This window comes from Candoia aspera, chromosome 3 (genome assembly GCF_035149785.1).
Source record: "Candoia aspera isolate rCanAsp1 chromosome 3, rCanAsp1.hap2, whole genome shotgun sequence".
Lineage (NCBI taxonomy): Eukaryota > Metazoa > Chordata > Lepidosauria > Squamata > Boidae > Candoia > Candoia aspera.
Window position 1 is genome coordinate 64,035,065 of NC_086155.1, and position 20,057 is coordinate 64,055,121.

A 20,057-nucleotide genomic window follows, 5' to 3' on the forward strand; every position below is an offset into this window, starting at 1 on the left:
AATAAAATTATAGGTGATGAAATAAAATTACAGTTTCCAAGTCATGAGAAATAATCATTCCATTCAATCTCAAGTATGGTATCCAGTTCCGGGCATTACATTTTAGGAAGGATTCAGAGAACCTGGACAAGGTTCAAAGAAGGGCAACAAGGATGATTTGGGGGTTACAAATTAAGTCCTATAAAGAAGATAAATTTAGCCTCAAGAAGAGAAAGAGTCAGAAGGACTGCAATAGGATTGTTCCTATACCTGTCACACAGAAGAAGGCCAAGTCTCTGTTTCAGATCAGAGATGTGTTACAAGAAGGCAAATTTGAGTTGAATACTAGAAGAACTAAATGACAAGAGCAGTTGGACAAAGGAACTAATTATCCAGAGAAGTGATGGACTCCCCGGTTTAAGCATGGCTTGAACAGCCATCTATCTGTTCAACCTATTAATTTAGGTTCATTGCCTACATATTCCTGTCCAACAATACAATTCCATGAAAAAAGCTCATTCTACACATTTCCATTATTTACGTATTTCTGGACCGGTCACTGCTGTTCTTTCCTGTCAAAAGCTTAGAACCCCGAAACCCCAACCATTTATGGGCTTGGCTCACATCTTAGAGCCCCTCCCACCTGATCAGAATTTTTAACCTCTTGGATTTTATACTTATTTATATTGTATTTTATATTTGTAAATTGTTTTTATAAGATCCCAATTGTTTATTATTATAGTCTTAATTTTATTGTAAATCTCCCAGAGTCCCTCTTTTGGGGGAGATGGGTGGTAGCAAAATTTGGATAATAAATAAATAAATTATAGGAGCAAATTCTACCTAGACTGAGTGATAAGTATCAGACACAGTACTTGTACCTTACACAAGTATGATGATCGTATCTAGCTCTGGCCAACTAGTTCAGTAAAATACCTTCTTTGTGTGGTCAACCATTGTCTCTGCAGCATGAAAAAATTAATTCCAGTATTTGCCAGAAAAAGAGTAGGTCCCATAAAGTTCAGATCCTAAGTCATCCAGAATCACCCTTCTATTGGATTGTAAAGATCCTCTTTACCTCCCCTGATCTTGGACCGGCTGATCAGCAGATCAGGAGATCAGCAGAAAGCAGTTTTGGTTTATGGGCCAACAGCTAAGTAGTGTGATTTGAAGAATGTTTCCTCAGAACTAGGTGCAACAAAATTAAATTGAATTGATTCCCTCTATGCCAAGGATGCATTCTAAGTTGAATGTAAACTATCCCTGTGATATTCACCACAAAATAACCCTTCACTGAAGAGGAAGTGCAGTAAATGCAAGGCCAGGGTCCAGATCACTTGGTAGACTCACAGCTAGCAAACAGAGAAAGGGTTACAGTATTTCTGAAAAGGAATCAGTGGGTGTGGAGGCACTGCTGGGATGTTCCTGCCCTTCTCCTCAAGGCTGGGAACATTGAGGAATGAAAATGCAAGAGACAAGATATTGGAAGCAAAGTAAGGAGCTCCCACAGTTTCAGTTGATAAATATCTTGGTCCTGATTACAAGCATCCTTGGGGGGATAAGAAGGACAGTGATGAAATGTGCATCCTAATGGAAACTCTGCTCCTTTTTTCCTTGTATCATGATGTCACACAACACAAGGTTCATCATTTTGACAAAAGCTTGGCTTGCTGTGGACATTCCTGGTCCCATGCCCCTGACTGTGGCATTTAAGTCGTGTTGCCAGCAACTGCAGTTCTATGCTCTGTTAGATCTTGCCTGAGGGAGTCACCATATCTGCTATCTGTGACTGTGGTTTGTTTCAGATCTTCTGTATGTATTCCTTTGGGACGATCTGATCTTTTGCTTATTTGACTGTGACTGGCTTCCATTTAATCAGTACCCAATTCCCTTTTGGCTCATAAGTGGTTTAACACTGCTCCCAGCTATAAACAGCGCAGTCCCCTGCACTTCTTTTCAGTATCTGGTGTTTCAGAGAATGCAGCAGACGGCACCCTTCTCTTCCTAGCAAAGACAATGACTTTTTGTAAGCAAATTAGTGCAGGACCATGTGTAAGAGTGCCCAGTTTGGATGCAGCTATGGTGGTTTAATTTGCTGTTAACTGAAACAAGAATAAATGTTTTGCTGGTATGTTCATTCAGCTTAATGAAGTATCTCTAATCCACTCTTTCCCATTATGCCCTGAGTGGGAAACTCTAAATATAATGGTTTGCAAATCAAGGTCACACTGATTTGCAGGAAGAGATTAAGACACAGTGAAATTGATTTTAGAAAGCCAGTAAGTATTGCACTCGGACCAGAGATGGACAAAGCTCCTCATTGCAAGCGCTCTCTTTCAGATGGTGAGCATTTGTGTTTCCAGCAGAGAGCCAGTTCCTAGCAAACTAAACTCTCCTCTCTCCTTTTCTTGCCCATGGAACAAACCAGGGACAGACCCTTTTCCTTCCGATTCAGTTTTCACACAAGCCAGCAAATTGGCCCTGATTATTCTTATTTTTTAAATAACTACCTACCAGAGCTCAGAGTCTCAAGACAACACTGTCACAGTTAGCAACAACGAAGAAAATAACAGAGACTCAAATCTTAAGCGTGGCGGATTTTTGCTACCAGCAAGCTGTGGGAGAAGTGCCATATCAAATAATGTTCAGGTATTAATGGGCAGATCCTATTTTTCTCCACTTAGCAAGGCTCAGAGAAGCTTAAGTAATCTCTCTCTCATTCTTTGCTCGCTTTCCTTTTTCAAGGGTTGATGAATCTAACTGCATTCTTAACTAGCTGTTTGATTGCAATCAACAGGTCACGACTAAAAACAAAGTAAAACCTTCACTTCCTCTGCAGTAAGTTGCTGATCTTTGGAAGCACCCTTCCTAGGATTTGGACCCCAGGAAGCTCATCTTTGACAGTTATCCAAAACTAGAATGAACAATTCCTGACAACACAGCAGGGGGCGATAGCAATTTAGATCTGAGTGCAGGAGAGGGACAATCAGCTTTGTTGCACAAAGGCAAGGCTAATCCCCTGCATAATCAGATTCAGCTTTGGTACATGCATCAGGGCAGTAGGCTCCAAAGATGCACATTTTCAACAGACACAGTTCTGATGCCACTAAGTTGTGAGAGATCTGAGCTTGATTTGCTAGAAGGATGTAGGGTAAATTGGGCAGTCAGAGCTACCCCGCACCTGTATATCTTCCTGTAGAATAAATCACACCAGTATATCCTGTTTGTTGCCACTTCCACATCCAAAGCAACCACATTCTTCAGCATGGGGATGATGCGAGAGTAGTCCTTTTTCACCAGGTCAATCTTGCGTACTTCATGGCGATTTGTGAAAACAAGGTATGGGCTCTTTCCTGCCAAGGAATCCGCAAATCATAGCTTTATAAGCAGCTTAGGGTATAGCACAGCTTTAAAAAAGCCAGCTTTGGAAACTCTCAAACTACTATCAGAACAAAAAGGACTGGCAGTCGCTGTCGTCCTGATCAGCACTTCCTGGCCACACTGCGCTAACTAACTAGCAATTTACACATTCTTTCTTCCTCAGACAGAGGAGTCACTCCCACAACTGCGCATTGGAGAGGAGAAAGGCTGAGGATATTCAGAACACATGTACATTTTTTAAATAAATCAGTGTATAAAAATACAAATATATGACAATGGAAAATACACCCTTTTTTGCAAATTACATTTTTTATGGCTATGGAAAATCTAGAAAAAAATGGCTGTGTTTACACAAATCATGGTTTGGCTGGTCTTGGCTTAGCATGTGTGAATGGGATCAATGAACAAGCCAATCTGCTTCATAGCAGTAAATCCCACCGTAAAACCATCATTTGTTGTTAGCTTACTGACTGCAACTGTGGCTTAGCATGATGTGTAAATGCAGAAACATGGTTTGTTTTGACTTCTTGGCTTATTCTTGGTTTGTTTACTGATCCATTCAAGCTTCTAACACAGCAATAGGCAATGGGTGGGGACTGAGGGTGCCACGACACACCTTTGAGAAGTCAAACCTGCCAACATGCATATGGAAGTGTGCAGACAAGCACATACATATACAATTTCTCCCCACATCCATACACAGAAAACACAAGGATACATGCATGCACATACCTCCCTTGCTTCTCCACTTATATACATATGCACCCACAGACATGCTGTTGTTGCAAGGAAAAGAATAAATTTGGAGGCTTATCCCACCCATGCAGAGAATGGGTGGGAAATAACTAGGCAGCAGTGTGGCAGTTGTAAGGCCTAGGGCTTCCCTCCCTCCCCCGGATGGGGAGCAAAATTGTGTATGTGCTGGTGGATGCCCATGCAACCCTTGGTTCTGCATTGCCAATCACAACTCTAACCAATCTGGAGAGGTGCAAGACAAGAGCAGCTAATCAAGGTGGCCAATAAATCAGGACCTATTCTAATTACTTGCGCAACTGCAATACCAACCCTAGCACATTTCTGGCCTGTTCAACTAACAATATTAAAGCAAATTATGCATTAATGTGTTGTCTGGACATTGCTATTATTATGCCATATCATCTCCTCCCCTGCCCCCAAACTATTTAAAAAATGATATGGAGGTGCTTTTTCCATTTAGAAATATACACAGAGGGACATGTCTGCCTATGCCTGTATATACTAGGAATAAATATTACAGAACCCCAGACACTGAATGTAATTTTGAATCAAACCATATAGTAAGCAAGGGCTATTATAATGCAGATGTCATAACCCATCTCAAGTACTTGATGAAAGCAAGATAAATCAACAACACATACAGAGAATTTAGAGATGCATGTACCCATCTTGCCCTCAGGTTTCCTGACTTTCTGATTTGAAGTGAACATGCCCAGTTCATGTTCAAGAGTTGGAATTTTATTCTGTTGAGGTTTATGCTCATATGGAAGCTTCAATTAGAGTTCAAGTGAACAAGCACAGATGTTCTTTTCAGATCTTTTAACTCAGCATGGGTGTAGTCCTTACTATCAGAAGTAAATATACAAAGGTTTCTGTACCCAACAAAAAATTATCCTGGAATTAGTCATAAGATTTGGAAGCATCAAATAAAAGATGCAGAATAGACTGTGCCAAACCTATAAACCATAATGGAGAAGTTTTATACCTTCAGTTATGGATATAGGTAGTCCTAGGGTTACAATGGCACTTGGGATTGGAATTTCTGTGGCTAAGTGATGTGGTTGCAAAACATGATGTCACGTGACTGCATCACTTAGCAATGGCAATCCCGGCAGTCCTGGTTGCCATCATAACCCCAGGACTGGGTGGGTCATTAAGTGGGAAGAGGCGGGAATCCCAGGTGAGCAGGCCAGTGGCTAAGTGTGTGGGTGCTATGGGGAGCAGGAAGGTGAAGTGGGCAGGCGCTATGGAGCACAGGTGGGTGCATGGGTGCTGCAGGGGCATGGGAGGTGGCATAGGAAGATGCTATGGAGCACAGGAGGGTGAAAATGCAGTGGGAGCATGAGTGACTTCCAACTTCCTCCCAGCTTCCCCATTTACTTTGCTTGGGGGAAGCCAAAAGGGATGTTGGAAATCATAATCACATGACCATGGGCACACTGCAACGGCTAGAACTCCAAGGACCGGTTGTAAGTCCTGCTTGTTCAGTGCCATTGTAACTTTGAAAAATTGTTGAACTTGAGGACTACCTGTTATATCATTCACAGAGGCTGAAGTAGGTATGTTTATCTTCTGAATTTTGTGCATCAAATTTTTCTTAATTTAATCTGATTAAATTAAGCAAAATTTGATTTTTCTTTTTGGAAAAAATTTCTGAGATAAAACTAATTTTCCATCACCTTTACCTATAGCTTTTTCCAAATACCTTTGTCTTTACATGGTGTGAGGTTGGTATCTTTTTGAGGGATATATACAGGCTTAATACCACACATTTTTATAGCTTAGAATCCTAATGTAATTATTAGCTTGGATGGTTGTTACTGACGAGTGGGTTTCATCTCCCTCTATAACTCTTTATGAAAGAAGAAAAGCAGCAATCATTAGGAGTATACAGTACATCCACATTAGTATTTTGGAGAACAGACCACTTTGATTCAGATCAGATTAGAAGCATTCTCCTTTGGCTCTGCTCCAAGGAGTGAGATTCTGAAATTCAGCTTTCACCAAGTAGCATGAAATGCCTAAGGAGCTGTGCTCCTTAAAATACTGATTTTTTTTAAGGAAAAAAAAGAAGAAGTTCCTATATTGTTTATGAGAGAATTAGATTCCATTTGCAGGGATATTTGCCCCTTAGGTGGTATAAGCCCTGTCCAATATTAGACAGACGAAGAAGAAAGTGCCCATAACCTCTTTTATTTTCAAGCAAAATCTAAATATATTTGTAGGCAAAGGTTAATATAATATCCTTTGCCAAAGATGCTATGATTGAAGAGCTTTTGATGAATCATACCCTCTGACTGGAAGTTAGGCTTGCCAGTCCCAACCCTACCCTTTTCTTTCCCTGCTCTCTCCATCCTGGCATTTTATAAAGAGTGGTAACATAAAGAAGCAGGGTTTGTTCTGAAGGCACAATGTATATTGTCTGCAACACTGAGAGGTACACCAGAGTTTTGTTTTGCCTTGGTGGTTCACATGTTAGGGGACAGGGGTATGTGTGTAGGGGGGAATGAAACCTCATGAGTTCTTCTGGCTCTTGGAAGAAACTACGATATCATTCTGGATTGAGCACAGAAGGCACAATGTTATTACTGGTCTAGCCCAGCCTTTCTCAACCTTTTGACGCTGGAGGAACCCTTGAAATCTTTTTCAGGCCTCAGGGAACCCCTGCACATTCAGGCTCACATATAGGCCAGAAGTCACAAAATTATTATATTTGTTTCATGTCTAGGCTTGTACATTATGCATTAAGAGTGTTCTTTAACTAAAAATAAAGAATGGAACTTACCTCTTTAATGTGAAGTTGCCCGAATTTGAAATAATTTTTTAAATAAATCGTGATCTCCCAGGGAACCCCTGGTGACCTCTTGTGGAACCCTAAGTTTCCATGGAACCATGGTTGAGAAACCCTATTCTAGTCCTTTCTGGACAACTATTTCAGAAAATATTAGTTTTTTGTCTTCTTTTATCATTTTCTGTCTTCTTCTTCTTCTTTTTTGTATTTAATTTTTAAAAAAACAAAAAAACAATTACAGCAAAAGACAGTTTAAAAAAGTGGTATCAGAAAATTATGCTGGAAGATTTTTGTTCCACCCCAGGGAAATGAAGCAGTGCTGCGAAGTTCCATCTTGTCCCCTGTGCTTTTAACATCTACATGACAATGGGGGAACTTATTCAGAAGTTGGGCTCAAGTATCAAAATGCAGATGATATTCAGCCCAAGAAGCAGTGGATTTTTGTAGATGGATGGGGATGAACCAGCTGAGGCTTAAACTAGATAAAACAGAGTTACTATAGACATTTGTGAATAGTCTTAGATGGAACGGTGTGATTTTTAAAAGATCCATGCAAAATTGAATTAAGCATCTTCTTACCTATGGCTTTGCAGTTTTTAGACAGGGGGTCCATTTCATAACCATCATAACATTCACATTTATAGTCCCCCTTGTAGTTAATGCAGATCTGGCTACACGCATCTGGATTCTCACATTCATCTATGTCTAGAAGGAGAGTTTAAAATAATCAATAATTAGAGATTAAGCTATCAGATCATGGGACATCTGCAAGTATTTGTATCTGCAGTGAAACACTGATGGCTACTGTTTCTGTGCAAATTACCTCCACATGTTTTCTTGTCCATAAGCTTGTATCCAGGAGGACATTCACATTCATAGCCAATCTTCAAGTCTCTGCAAATGTGGGAGCAACCACCATTGTTCAGGGCACATTCATTCACATCTAGGAGAGTGATATTATTTAGATTAAATATGAGTTCTGCCATAAGACTGACATTTTTTAAAATGTTAAATGGTTTCAGTGATTCCCAGAAACCACTAAAAAGTTTACTTAAACAAAATAGACATGAAAACCTCTTTTCTTCTAAGAAGCAGAGAGCTGAATTTTCTTAAGACAACTTACTCATGGAACTTTGGTTTAATTTATATCTAAAATATAAGTGCTCATTTGTATTGTTTGCTTCTACTCCATAGGCACAACAGCAGGATAAAGTTTTTAACTTATGAATGAGCTAACTAAAAATAATCTAGTAGTTACTCTAACCCCAAGCCCATGCTTAAGATCCTAAACATGCAAACAGAATAATTTGGCAAGAATGTTCTTCTAATGGATCAGAACTAAATATGAAACGTTAGGCTATAAAATAAGCAAGCAACAAGAATCCAGAAATATCAGCTGCTTCTGGCCCAGCTTTTTCTGACTGGATGCCCTCCAGATATATTAAGTCTCGTGCTACTAGAATTCAGAGCCAGCATTGCCAACAGGTGGGAACTGTAGGAACTGTATTCCTTCAAAATTGAGAAGACATCAGGTTGGGGAAGGCTCTCCTAGTGAGAAGTTACAGTTATCTGTATAAAGAACCTGCTTTTTATTGACACTAACCCCAAAACAGGTATAGAGAAAACTGAAATAATATACAGTAAAACAAGTATCTTACAATTATTTTACAATCTTAAAGAGCCAATAGCTTGTAAAATAAAATAATTGTACATAATGGCATTAGCAAAGGGAAAGACCAGAAATGAAAATTTAACCGAAGGCTGGATGGATCTTGTATCTTATGTTAACATCAAAGGTTTGTAAAAACCAATAGCAATGGAACTATTTTCCTTCTCTTTTAATTTTTTCTTGAATTATGAATTGCATCAGTGAACTGCAATAGCGAATTGCAAATCTGTGGATGTGTTGCTTGGATTCTACGTAACAAATAAGCTTGAAGTCACAATAATTAAAGCCACACAAGGGTGTACAAGCAACCTAAGTGTTCTTTAACTGTTTCTCACAACTATGGTTGAGCAGTTTATACAGGGCCGCAACTGGGGCGGGGGGCAAGCGGGGCATGTGCCCCAGGCACCGTGTGGGGGGGACGCTAAAATGAGCATTGGGGGGGGCGCCAAAATGGGTGCAGAATCCATGTTTGCCCTTGGTGACACAGACCCTAGTTGCGGCCCTGAGTTTATAGCTGGGGGAATATGATAAATGACATGAGTCAAATATAGCAAGCAACTGGCTTTCCTTAGAGAGCAGATCATGGAGACATATGTATAGTGGTCTTTGTTGTTTGCAGTGGTTTCTTTCCAAAACAGCAGATACTTGACTTGCAGATAATGAACCTTAAATTATTGGGGAATTCGGGGGGTTAGGTTCTGGATCTGAAGATTGCCCTCTTTCTCCCTCAAGCATTTTCTCCATCTTCCTTCCATAGTGTTGATCTGTGCAATGTACCTGCATTTGTGCCTCCTCATGGTAGATCTTGCCAGATAAGCCCAGGCACGAGGCTCCACATGGCTTTCCCAGAGCAGCTAGCCTTCTTCTTTGGACCAATTTGTTCAGCTGGTGACTCACTTGTACCACACAGCCATGTTGCCTCCTCTGCTCTGCCAAACTCACAACTCACTTTGATGGTGCAGAGCTGCAATAATTTCCACACAGCATGGAGTCTAGTGGCATGCTCCGGAGGCCCCTTTACTGAGGTCATGGAAGAGTTGTTTGGAGCAGAAAAACCAGCATGAGCCACATATCTTCCTTCATCATGTGCTGAGGGGGTCACACTGAAGGCAGTGGCCAGCTGCCTCAAGAAAGCCATGCAACCAAGGTGACCCAGCAAGATTTGCTACAATGAAGCATGAACAGGAGCAAATGCAGATACATTGTGCAGATGTCCTAAGCCTTAAACATCTAGTTTACTTAGGTGCAAAAGCTTTCCTACACATATGTAAAGTAATAAGAACCAAGATCAAAACTGTGATATACAGAAACTCTTACACCTATATCAAGATCTGGTCTCTATTTAATAAAGGAAGACTGTGGATAATGAGACAGTGAATAACAGAGGCCATACGTCATTTCCAAGAGGAAGCCATTGGGAAGTTTAATTATTCCAATGTCACTTGGAAGAAAAATTTTGCAAACTGTGTCCTCCAGGAAATTCCTGACTTTAGAGTTTCTCCTTCAGAAAATACACGATGATCAGCTATCCTTGACCCGATACTGTTGTAAACCGCCCAGGGTCCCTCTGTTTGGAGGAGATGGGCGGTGACAAATTTGATAAATAAACAAATAAACAAATACTGACTGATAGGAAAGACTTAGTTGAGCAAAAGCCACTAGCAGGATCACCGAGGACAAGTGACTGTGTAATACTAGAATTCTTCATTTTAAGGGAAACCAAAACTGAGTACAGTTGTATGAGAATCTTTGATGTCAAGATAGTGGACCTCAATAAACTCAGAGAAGTAAGCTTCTATGGCAGGAAAAGCCAGTGAGGAAAGGAGTTCAGGTAGGTGGGAATTCCTAAAAAAGGAGGTACTAAAAGTAGAATTGCAAATAATTCCCATGTGGGTAAATAAAGAGTAAAAGCTTCAAAGCTTGTATTCTTCCAAGAACCCAGTGGCACTGTAAGTGCACCGTTAAAAAAAACTTAAAGAAAATCAAAAGAGTGGATCTATCCTGGTCCTATTATCCCTAGATCTGACCCCTATTTGAGACTTTCTTCCATGCTGCTCTTTGTTACTATGCTAACAGTTATAAACCATAAAAATGCTTCCTGAAAAGAAAAAAAATCAACCCACTGGAATCTATATGTCCACTCCTACTATTGCTGACCAATACTAACACCAAATGCTCCCCCCAAACTTTTACAATCTATTTCATTTATTCCATTTGAGTAAAATAACACCCTGCCTGTAATAATCCTGCACACACCTGAGAATTTGTACAAGCAGAGTCCAGGCCGTTTGTTCCCCCAATTGCAGAAACTAAAATTGAAAACCTACTCCAATTTTATCCTGGCTACTGTAAATTGCCAAAGGGTTTGAAGGAAGTTATTTCAATTCCTGAAACAACAATTCACTTGTCTTTTCAATTAACCTACCCAAAATGAGGGACAAAATGTTTTTCTTTTATTGTGAGATTTGCTGTGCAGTTAAATGTCTAAGAATCCTGGGGTACGAAGATTTGTTGGACCACCCTGGATATGTAACACATGAGAAAAGCAGATGTGCACTTTCTTCAATTCTTTCATTTAACGATAAAAGATGCTGGGGAATAAATTAACAGGTGGAATACACTGCACTGGAAAAACTTCCACGACATCTGACTACAGCAAAATCCCCAATTCTGAGAAAAAGATCACACTTCAGAAAGTTATTAACAGCAGTAAGTTTATTGCTGAGCTAAGAACCTGGTGGTGCGTTTGGGCTACTGCTTATTATTCAGACTGATCCTGTCCATAACTCTTGCTTACATCACACACCACAAGCCAATTAGGCTAAACGAGACTGAAACTCTTGTGACCATTTTCCATTTTAATTGGTGTGTGTGTGTGTGTTTGTGTTTGTGTGTGTGTGTATGTATATATAAATAAATAAAACATTTCCATGCCATTTCATTCCTATGGGCTCTAAGCAGCCTACAGTACAGTAATAAATTACAGTTAAATACAATAATCGCATGGAAGACAAACACAACAATAACGAAGAATAACTACTTTGGACCAATTTCCTGGCATCGTATCTCATCAGACTAAATCAATCCCTAAAGGCCTTCCAAGAGAGCTCTGTCATTCTCCTCTGCAGCCTAGAATGCCAAGTTTCCTAATTGTTTTACTGTAACCCAGAGGGTGAATGGGTCATGCAGTGCAAATGTACTGTATCTGTGGAAAGGCTGGTAGTGAGAGGCATATAGCTTCCACAAACAGTCTAGCTTCAGCAAATCACTCTGTATTTTAAAGAAATATATATTTATTGCCCCAATAGGTGCAATAGCTTCCAAGAAACAGCCTGTGATTAGTATGTCCCCAGGCAGTTGTCTTGAGGTAAATGGTTTCATTATCAAATTTATGTTTTTATCACTTTTCATTCCCACACTGCAAAAAGTTAAAGTCTGCCTTAACATTTAAGACTACTGTACATATCTGTGTCATTTTTTTCAGTAGCAAAATGGAAGTAGTTTGCCATTGCCTTTTCCCAGGATGCTGTTTGGCGTCCCAGTCTACCTCACAGTACTGTACTAGAATGTCCTAAGATCTCCCATCCAAGTATTAACCATGCATGACTCTGCTTAGCTTTTAATTCCAACAAAGGCAGCCAGGTGCTGTCCCCTGCTGATATTACATTGAAAGGATTCCTGGTTTTCTGCACAGGGATATGAAGGAGAGCACTGGAACTCCACCTCTGTCTCAGGACTACAGTCACCAAACTCCTTGAACAAGTGCCGTTCTGAGCTCACACTATTTACTTCTCCTTCCTGCAGAAAACAGGCCCACAACAATATATACTATTACATTTAAATTCAAAGTAGACATTCAGTGTAGGGGGTGGGAGGAGGGCTCCAGATATATGATACTATTACAGAAAAGACCTCACTTCTAGAAGATGAGATATTTACATCAGGTGGAAAGACATCCATAGCAGAGTTATGGATAGGGATCCTAACACCCAGGGAGGCTCACGGGAAACAAAATAGTTTTTAAAGCATTCTGGTTCTAAAGCAGAAGGCTTCATTTGGCCTTTCAGTGATTTGACGTGGACCGGGACAAAATAGTCAACTGGATTTCATTTAAACAGAACAACTAAATTAATTAAATATTAATTAAGCAATAGGATCAGCCCTACATCACATGCTTCGTAGCCTTCCCCCCTCTCGGATTAAAAATGAAAACTTAACTGACATCTTTTGGAAAGGCCATGCCTACCTCTGGGGCCACAGAGACTGGGCATCTCTGTCTAAGATCATTTAAGACTTAACTTCAAATATTTCATAGTGAATTTCACTCACAACAAAACAACACCCAGGCAAGCACTAGTAATACTAACACAATAGTCTCCCATGTAAAAAAATTGTTCAATTTTTGAAGTGCTATCAAAGGCAGTCCAACACAGAGGTCAATGCAGTAGTTTAATTTAGAGGTTGCCCAGACAATATGATGCTAAAGCAATGTCACTCTATTTCAAAAAAGGCTACAGCCAAACCTGATAAAAGGAATTTGAGGAGACCTTAGCCACTGGTTACCCAAGAGCAATCCTTGTTATTAAGGACAGGCTATCAACCATGAACATCTGCCTTGTCTGGATTCAGTTCCTGTTTGTTCACATTTATTCAGTCCAGCCCTGACTCATCTGACAGAATATTGTTGTTGTTGTTTATTCGTTTAGTCGCTTCCGACTCTTCGTGACTTCATGGACCAGCCCACGCCAGAGCTTCCTGTCGGTCGTCAACACCCCCAGCTCCCCCAGGGACGAGTTCGTCACCTCTAGAATATCATGACAGAATATATCCTTCCAAAAGATGTTGAGACCTTCAACCACAACAGGGATGATGGGAATTGTAGCCTACAACTCCTGAAAGCGCATAGGTTACCACACCCATACTAAGGTAAACCTCATAATTAGCCAAAAAAGTCAGGCATGCAGCATTAGCAGAAATAGAAAGGCATATAAAATACAACCAAGGAATAATTTGAAATAGCTCTTCATTACTGATGCTATGTGAATTATAAGAACCTCTAAAATGCCACAAAATAACAGGCAATAAAACTCCAGCAGTATAAACAGCTCCTGTGTTAAAATACAAATGAATTAAATATATCCTCTTCAACTGAGAACAGAATCTTTTAATGATCAAGAACATATTAATCAGTGCAAAAGTTCCATTATATTCACATCGGTTAAAATGGATGTATTTCATCTTCCTGGAATGGGATCTTACACTTTCTGTTCTCATAGAGTTTTTGCATACTTCACAAATGAAAGAATGCATTGTACCAGTTAATGACCAGACATCAATAAAAAGAACATATCAAAAGAAAAAGCTGTTGATTAGTATTATTCTGTTCGAGCTTCTTTAATTATGCAATTAGGAATCTGCTATTTTAGAATAAGCCTTCAAGTCATGTATATTCAAATTACATGCTTTAATGACTTTTCTCAGTATATCATTACTTATAGTAGTTTTATTGACCCAGGAGCTGCCTACAGTTTTCTTTCATGGAAAAATATCACCTGCAACTTTTCCATGAATGTTACTTTCTTCCTTGGGAACATATTGGGTCAAATCAAAACATAATGATGATGGGAAGTTCAACTAATGGTGTGTTTTTCATGGCCCTATTCAAGCATTTATGAGAATGCCAACCATTTCCCTTGATGCAAGAGACAGGTGGGTTTCCTGTCCCTGATGGCAATGCACACAGTTCAGACCACATGACTGCCTGCTAATATCCATGCCTACTTTGGATGGCCTTTAGTGGGTCTGTATAAATGATACTTCTGAATGTAATATCTACATATGTGTAATTTCTGTGAGCAAGAACAGAGGAGGCATGGATCCGTCTCTCCACCCTGAACTGGGCCTATGTGTTAATTTCTCAACATGCATTTTTAATGGACAAATGATAACAGAAAACGTCTACCTTCATTAAGCATGTAAATTGACTCTGCAATTTACAAGAACCATCAAAAAGTATAATTAGCATCAGCACGAGACCTAAATACTGAGAATTTTCTGTTCTGTGATGCGATCAAATCTCTTTTTTGTGATCAGCCTGGGATTCATTGCATTTAAGATTATGCAGAACTTCACCTGGAACTATGCAAAACCTCAAATCCTAAGAATCAAATTCTAGTTCCATTTCCCCCATCCAGCAGTCACGAAGACAAGGTAAGCAGAAAAACAAAGAAGAATGGCATTAGTAGTTAATGCTCTTGTTCTGATAGTCTTAAACATATGAACATGGAAGAGATTGTTAAACATGGGGGAAGAAATAAGAAGGTACTGTACCACATGCTTTTAGAGGCTCATCGGACCAGTCCCTGCAGTCCCTGTGTGAATCGCACACCTTGGCTTCCTCTATGCACTCTCCACTTTTACACTGAAATTTGGTGGGACTCTCGCACGTTGCTTCTGTTACGTCAGGCAAGGAAGGAAAAGCAGCTGAAGTTAGATTTGGTAAATGAAAATGAAGATGCATTATGACGCAAGAGTGTAATTAGAAAAAATGAGATATGGTTAAGCAGCAGGATATTTAGATGTGATGGTGACAAAGGATTTGTCAAAGAACAAAGCCTGCTAAAGCTGGGAGAAAATATATCACTGGTGAGGCCTCACTGCTGGGATATGCTAAACAGTGCAATATATTAAGGTGGTTTTGCTCCTTGGGAATGGAGGACTCCCTAGCATCCAAGAACTTTTTAACAGTGTTTTTTCTGCTACACCCCACGCCAGCAGACCTATCACCCCTATCATATCTACCATTAACACAGCCAGCTTCATCACTGTTATCAGGGCAATCGTGCACTTTGTTGCACTGTTTAGCTCCATGGATACAGGTCCCATCGCCACACTGGAATTCATCAGGGCTGCAGGTCGCCAAGGCTTGAAAACAAGAAGGAAAACAAAAACACCGTCACCTGTTGTGTTCTTTTAACATGTCTAACAGGGTATCTAACAGCCAGCAGTTCTAAAGTTCTGGGGCTTGCAACATTCCTTCCCTGGAGTTTGGTATCATTGCCCAACTCAGCACGGCACAAATGAGGTGGAGGAATATGGTCTACTTTCATTTTCAAGTGGGTTGTTCACAAAGATAGTCAGCTCTCATGGCTAAATATGGATTTAAACCCATGGTTTAAATATAACATTCATGGCTCATGGTGTATGTTGGGAATATCCTCTTGACAACTACATGTTTTCTTGGCCCTGGCTGTTCTTTTCGTTACGAACCATTGTTTTGCTCATCAAGAATAAGAGTCATTACAATTCTATTGCAAATGTTTAATTCTTTTGTAACTTATACTTGAGACACTAGTGAAAAGGCTATTTGCTAAAGCATTAAGTTGAAACTTTATTTAACAGTTTGAAATATTATGGTATAATAACACAATAATAAAAAGAAAAAATCACATCCATTTATGAAGGAATGCGCCTGTCTGCTATTATGTATTCTGGAAGTACATAATAGCAGACTTCCAGAAATTCCAGAAGTAATAACTGACTTACAGTGATTAAGAAGGGTTGAGGTGAGGGATAAAAATTACACTTGATGTTTAAACATTCTGATGCTTCAGCTTCGTACAACCTTGCCTGATCTCAAAAAGCTAAGCAGGGTTGGACTTGTTTAGTAGATGATTGGGAGATCACCAGAAAATCCCAGGAAGCTAGCCTAAACTGGAAAGCAAAACATCATCCTAGAAGAGCAATACCACTTCTGTATAATTGCTGAGAAAATTCCATGGCTGCCTTCATTAAATCACAGGAGTCAAGCTTGACTCGAAGGAGACCTTACATTTATTTAAGCTCTGTATCCCCCTCCTGAACAATAAATGGCTATTGTTAACCCACATTTATCTATCATCTGTCTGTCTGTCTGTCTGTCAAATTTCTCTGCTGCCCATCTCAAACATGATGACTCTGGGCAGCTTTTTAAATTTTTAAATTTTATTTATTATTTTTTATTTTTTTATTTTTTTATTGCTACTTTCTAACAACTTTTAAACCTGCCTAAAGCTTTTTCTAGAAAGCACTAAACTATTCAAAGCTGAGTGCCAATGTCTGCAAAATCTGCAGAATCACAGTGAAGAAACTTCTCTGAAAGCATTTCTTCGAGTGTTTTTCCCTTGGAGTACAGCATCCTTAGTTTAAATGACAGAAAATCACTGCCATAGAGTAGCTGAAGCAATATGACCCAGACACTAATTCATATGATCCAAGAAGATTGTGGTAGAATCTCCTCAGCAATTTCACTAAGTGTCACAAGGATTGGAAATTATGGCTCTTCAACATGCACACAAGAAGAGGAGACCAGCATGTACCCACAAGTACAGAGCCATGATAAACACACTATGGTATAAATACAATTCGTTACTCAGACTGCAAACTACAGGCATTCAAAATCACTACAGTGAGCTATGCTTTGGCAAACAGAATATCTGCACAATGCTGTATATTGTTTTTGTGGTTCCTAATCAGATTCCACACCTCCCCAAAGAGCAAACATATAGAAGTCTATTCACAGATCACAGTGCAAGTTAAAAAGCAGATGTGAAAAGTACAGCAAGGCTTTCATTTTATGCAGCATGTCAACACCTCTGAGAAAGAACCTTCTGCATGTCTCCCACAGGGAGCTTTTTTCAGAGTTAGTGAAATGCAACAAGAAGCACTAAACTAGACATTGTTCCGAATGGTAAATTCAGGAATTGCTCTTTTATCCTTGGGTTTCAGATGGAATACCAACTGCCAAGTCATAGCCCACTTCAATTTAAATCATTTTAACTTCATTAAAGTTCATGAGATTGAGCTCATTCAATGAAAAATAAGCAGTTCAAATAATTAGAAAACGCAGCTTTGGAATTCATGGAACCAGACTTGGCTTTACGTATCTATGAGAACCTTTTAACATAATATTAGCAAGCTATTTGGCTGGTTCATGGAAAGCCATTAACATTGGAGGTAAGGCCTCTGCTTAGTAGCTGCACATTGAAATGGAGTCAAAGTGTATCGATACCACACTAGAATATGAAATATGAATACAGAAGATAAAGTTGGAAACACAATATAGGTTGAAAACATGAACAGATGGGACACTGCAAGGTAGGTCTTTGCTTATAACATCACAATAAGCAAAAGTCAAGACCTTGTCATCATGCCTTATTATTTACATAAAGGTAACAGTGATGATAAAGTCTCCTTTGAGTCAAGCTTGACTCCTGATAGCTTTATAGAACCCAACCACTAAACTGCTTACTACATCAGTACTATACACATATAGAAACATCTGGAGTGCCCAGTCCTAAGGTTCTCAGGAGAGTTTGCAGCACAGATGGAAACAGTTAGGAATATACTGGGAAGGTTAGTTCTAGAGATCTGCTGTGTTCATCGAGCAAATCTGATTCTCTGCAAGTCTTGTGCTGCCTGTGATAATCTTTTGCTTCCCTAACAACATTATTACTGATTATTCAGCAAATTTTGTTTCTCAGAATATGTGAATAGCCGAAGAATGCTTTATATTAGATTTGTTTTCATATTTCAATAATACAAAGGTATTCCTGAAGATACTTTAAATTATATAATGGGTTGCCTTATCCTGAGTCCTTCTAGAATCCCTTTAGATCCTTTAACAGGAGATACCAGGAATTGAAACTAGAACTATTTTATCTGCCAATTATCTACCTACTGAGGTCCTCTTAAAAGGTTTAAATAAATATATGAGGTAAAAGCTGAAAGGTCCCCTGTGCAAGCACCGAGTCATGCCTGACCCTTTGGGGAGACACCGCTTTTGCAACGTTTGTTTGGCAGACTATAGAGTGGGGTGGTTTGCCATTGCCTTCCCCAGTCGTCACCTTCCCCAGCAAGCTGGGTGCTCATTTTACCAACCTCAGAAGGATGGAAGGCTGAGTCGACCTGAGCCGGCTACCCAAGAATCCAGCTTCCACTGGGATCAAACTCAGGTCGTGGGAGAGTTTCGGTTGCAATACTGCCGCCTACCACTCTGCACCACACGAGGCTCTTTAAATAAATACACACTAAATAAATATAAAATATAAATACACACATGCATGCAAGCATAAATCAAGACGTATCAGCCTTAGATGTGTTTTTTTAAACACATGTTCTATTTATTTCTTTGTTCATCTGCTGTCTTTGTTCATTTGCCAAAGCATTTTCATTTGTTGTCAGCACTAAAATGTAGCCCTCATGTAGTTTCATCCCTCAAAAATAACTTATGACAACAATTGACAGATGCTGGCTTTGAAACAGCATATAATTTAATTTAAATTAAGGACACCTTTCCATTATATATGAGATATTGCACTGGGGAGACAAATGCAAACAATTGCAAGTTGATTATCTTACATGCTGTACCCAAAAGAGATTGTGATCACTGTTTGCTTAGGAATGCATCAGTAGATATCACTCTGCAAACAAACAATTGTGATCTAGCTTAGATACGGCTGTTCAGGACCTGTTTGTTGGACTAAGGATGAACTGGGTCCCTAGCACTCCAATCCTCCTTCCCTCTTTCCCACACGTCAAGTCAATACTTTCTGGTTAGTTGAACCACAATTAACCATGATGCCTGAACTTGGAAAGCCTGGTTTGAGTGTTCTCTACAAACCAAAATACCAAACTCAGATCAAACTGTGCTTTAATTTTCCTGAACCTATGAAGATAGTTTTCCAGCTAAATGTCACTGAAAACCATGCTTCAGTAAATCAGCATGAACTGAAATAAATCATGCAGGAGGAGGAAAGGAACTCGCAAGCATATAGCGAGTTCCTGGGCCTATGTCAAAATTTACTCTGAACAGAGTTAGCTCCAGGAGGCCATCAAAATGCCACGTGTTGGGTAAGTTGTTACATTGTATATCTATTACTTCTTCTGAAAATTGATTGAAAAACAAAAGAAAAGAAGAAGAAATTCTCAGGCCGCTCACTTCTACCTCTAGATGCAAGCCCAAGGCCATTAGAAAAAAAAGAAGCGAAAAATAAAACAGAAGGGAAGATTAGAATTACGTGAGAATAGCAGGAGTAATCTATAAACAAACAAACAACAGTAATCCAGGAGATAAATTCTAAATTGGTGAACAAGATCTTACTTCTGTATCTGACAACTTAATATATTTGCCTGATTTATATGATTTTTACTAATTCTCAATATTTTGTAACTAAATTGCACAAGGCTTAAGCGTCAGTCCTCAAGAGTCAGTCCTCAAGCAAAAACTGTCCACCAGGCAGCTGTTTTTCAGCCACCCTGCTCATGCACAGATTTGTATAAATATTTCATTTTGTTTCATTTCCATGTTGCAATTATAAATATTTCAGTGAAACATTTTCTCAATTTCTGTCTGTCTGTCTCTTAGGCCTTGGGTGAATGACCAGCTTAAGCTACTTAGCACCTAAAACTTGGATGAAACATTCGAAAACACTATGTGTGAAA

The 20,057-nt window shown here is 39.4% G+C and overlaps 1 protein-coding gene across 1 annotated transcript in view; it reads right to left on the reverse strand.

Moving 5' to 3' along the window:
* Positions 1-20,057, reverse strand: part of LRP8 (LDL receptor related protein 8) — a 207,985-nt gene that overhangs the window by 11,967 nt on the left and 175,961 nt on the right. The window contains exons 6-10 of the mRNA XM_063297973.1: positions 15,378-15,500; positions 14,907-15,029; positions 7,731-7,850; positions 7,487-7,612; positions 3,161-3,332 (exon numbers count right to left, since the gene is read on the reverse strand). Of these exons, the coding sequence (XP_063154043.1) occupies positions 3,161-3,332; positions 7,487-7,612; positions 7,731-7,850; positions 14,907-15,029; positions 15,378-15,500 (664 nt within the window). The remainder of the gene's footprint in view (positions 1-3,160; positions 3,333-7,486; positions 7,613-7,730; positions 7,851-14,906; positions 15,030-15,377; positions 15,501-20,057) is intronic.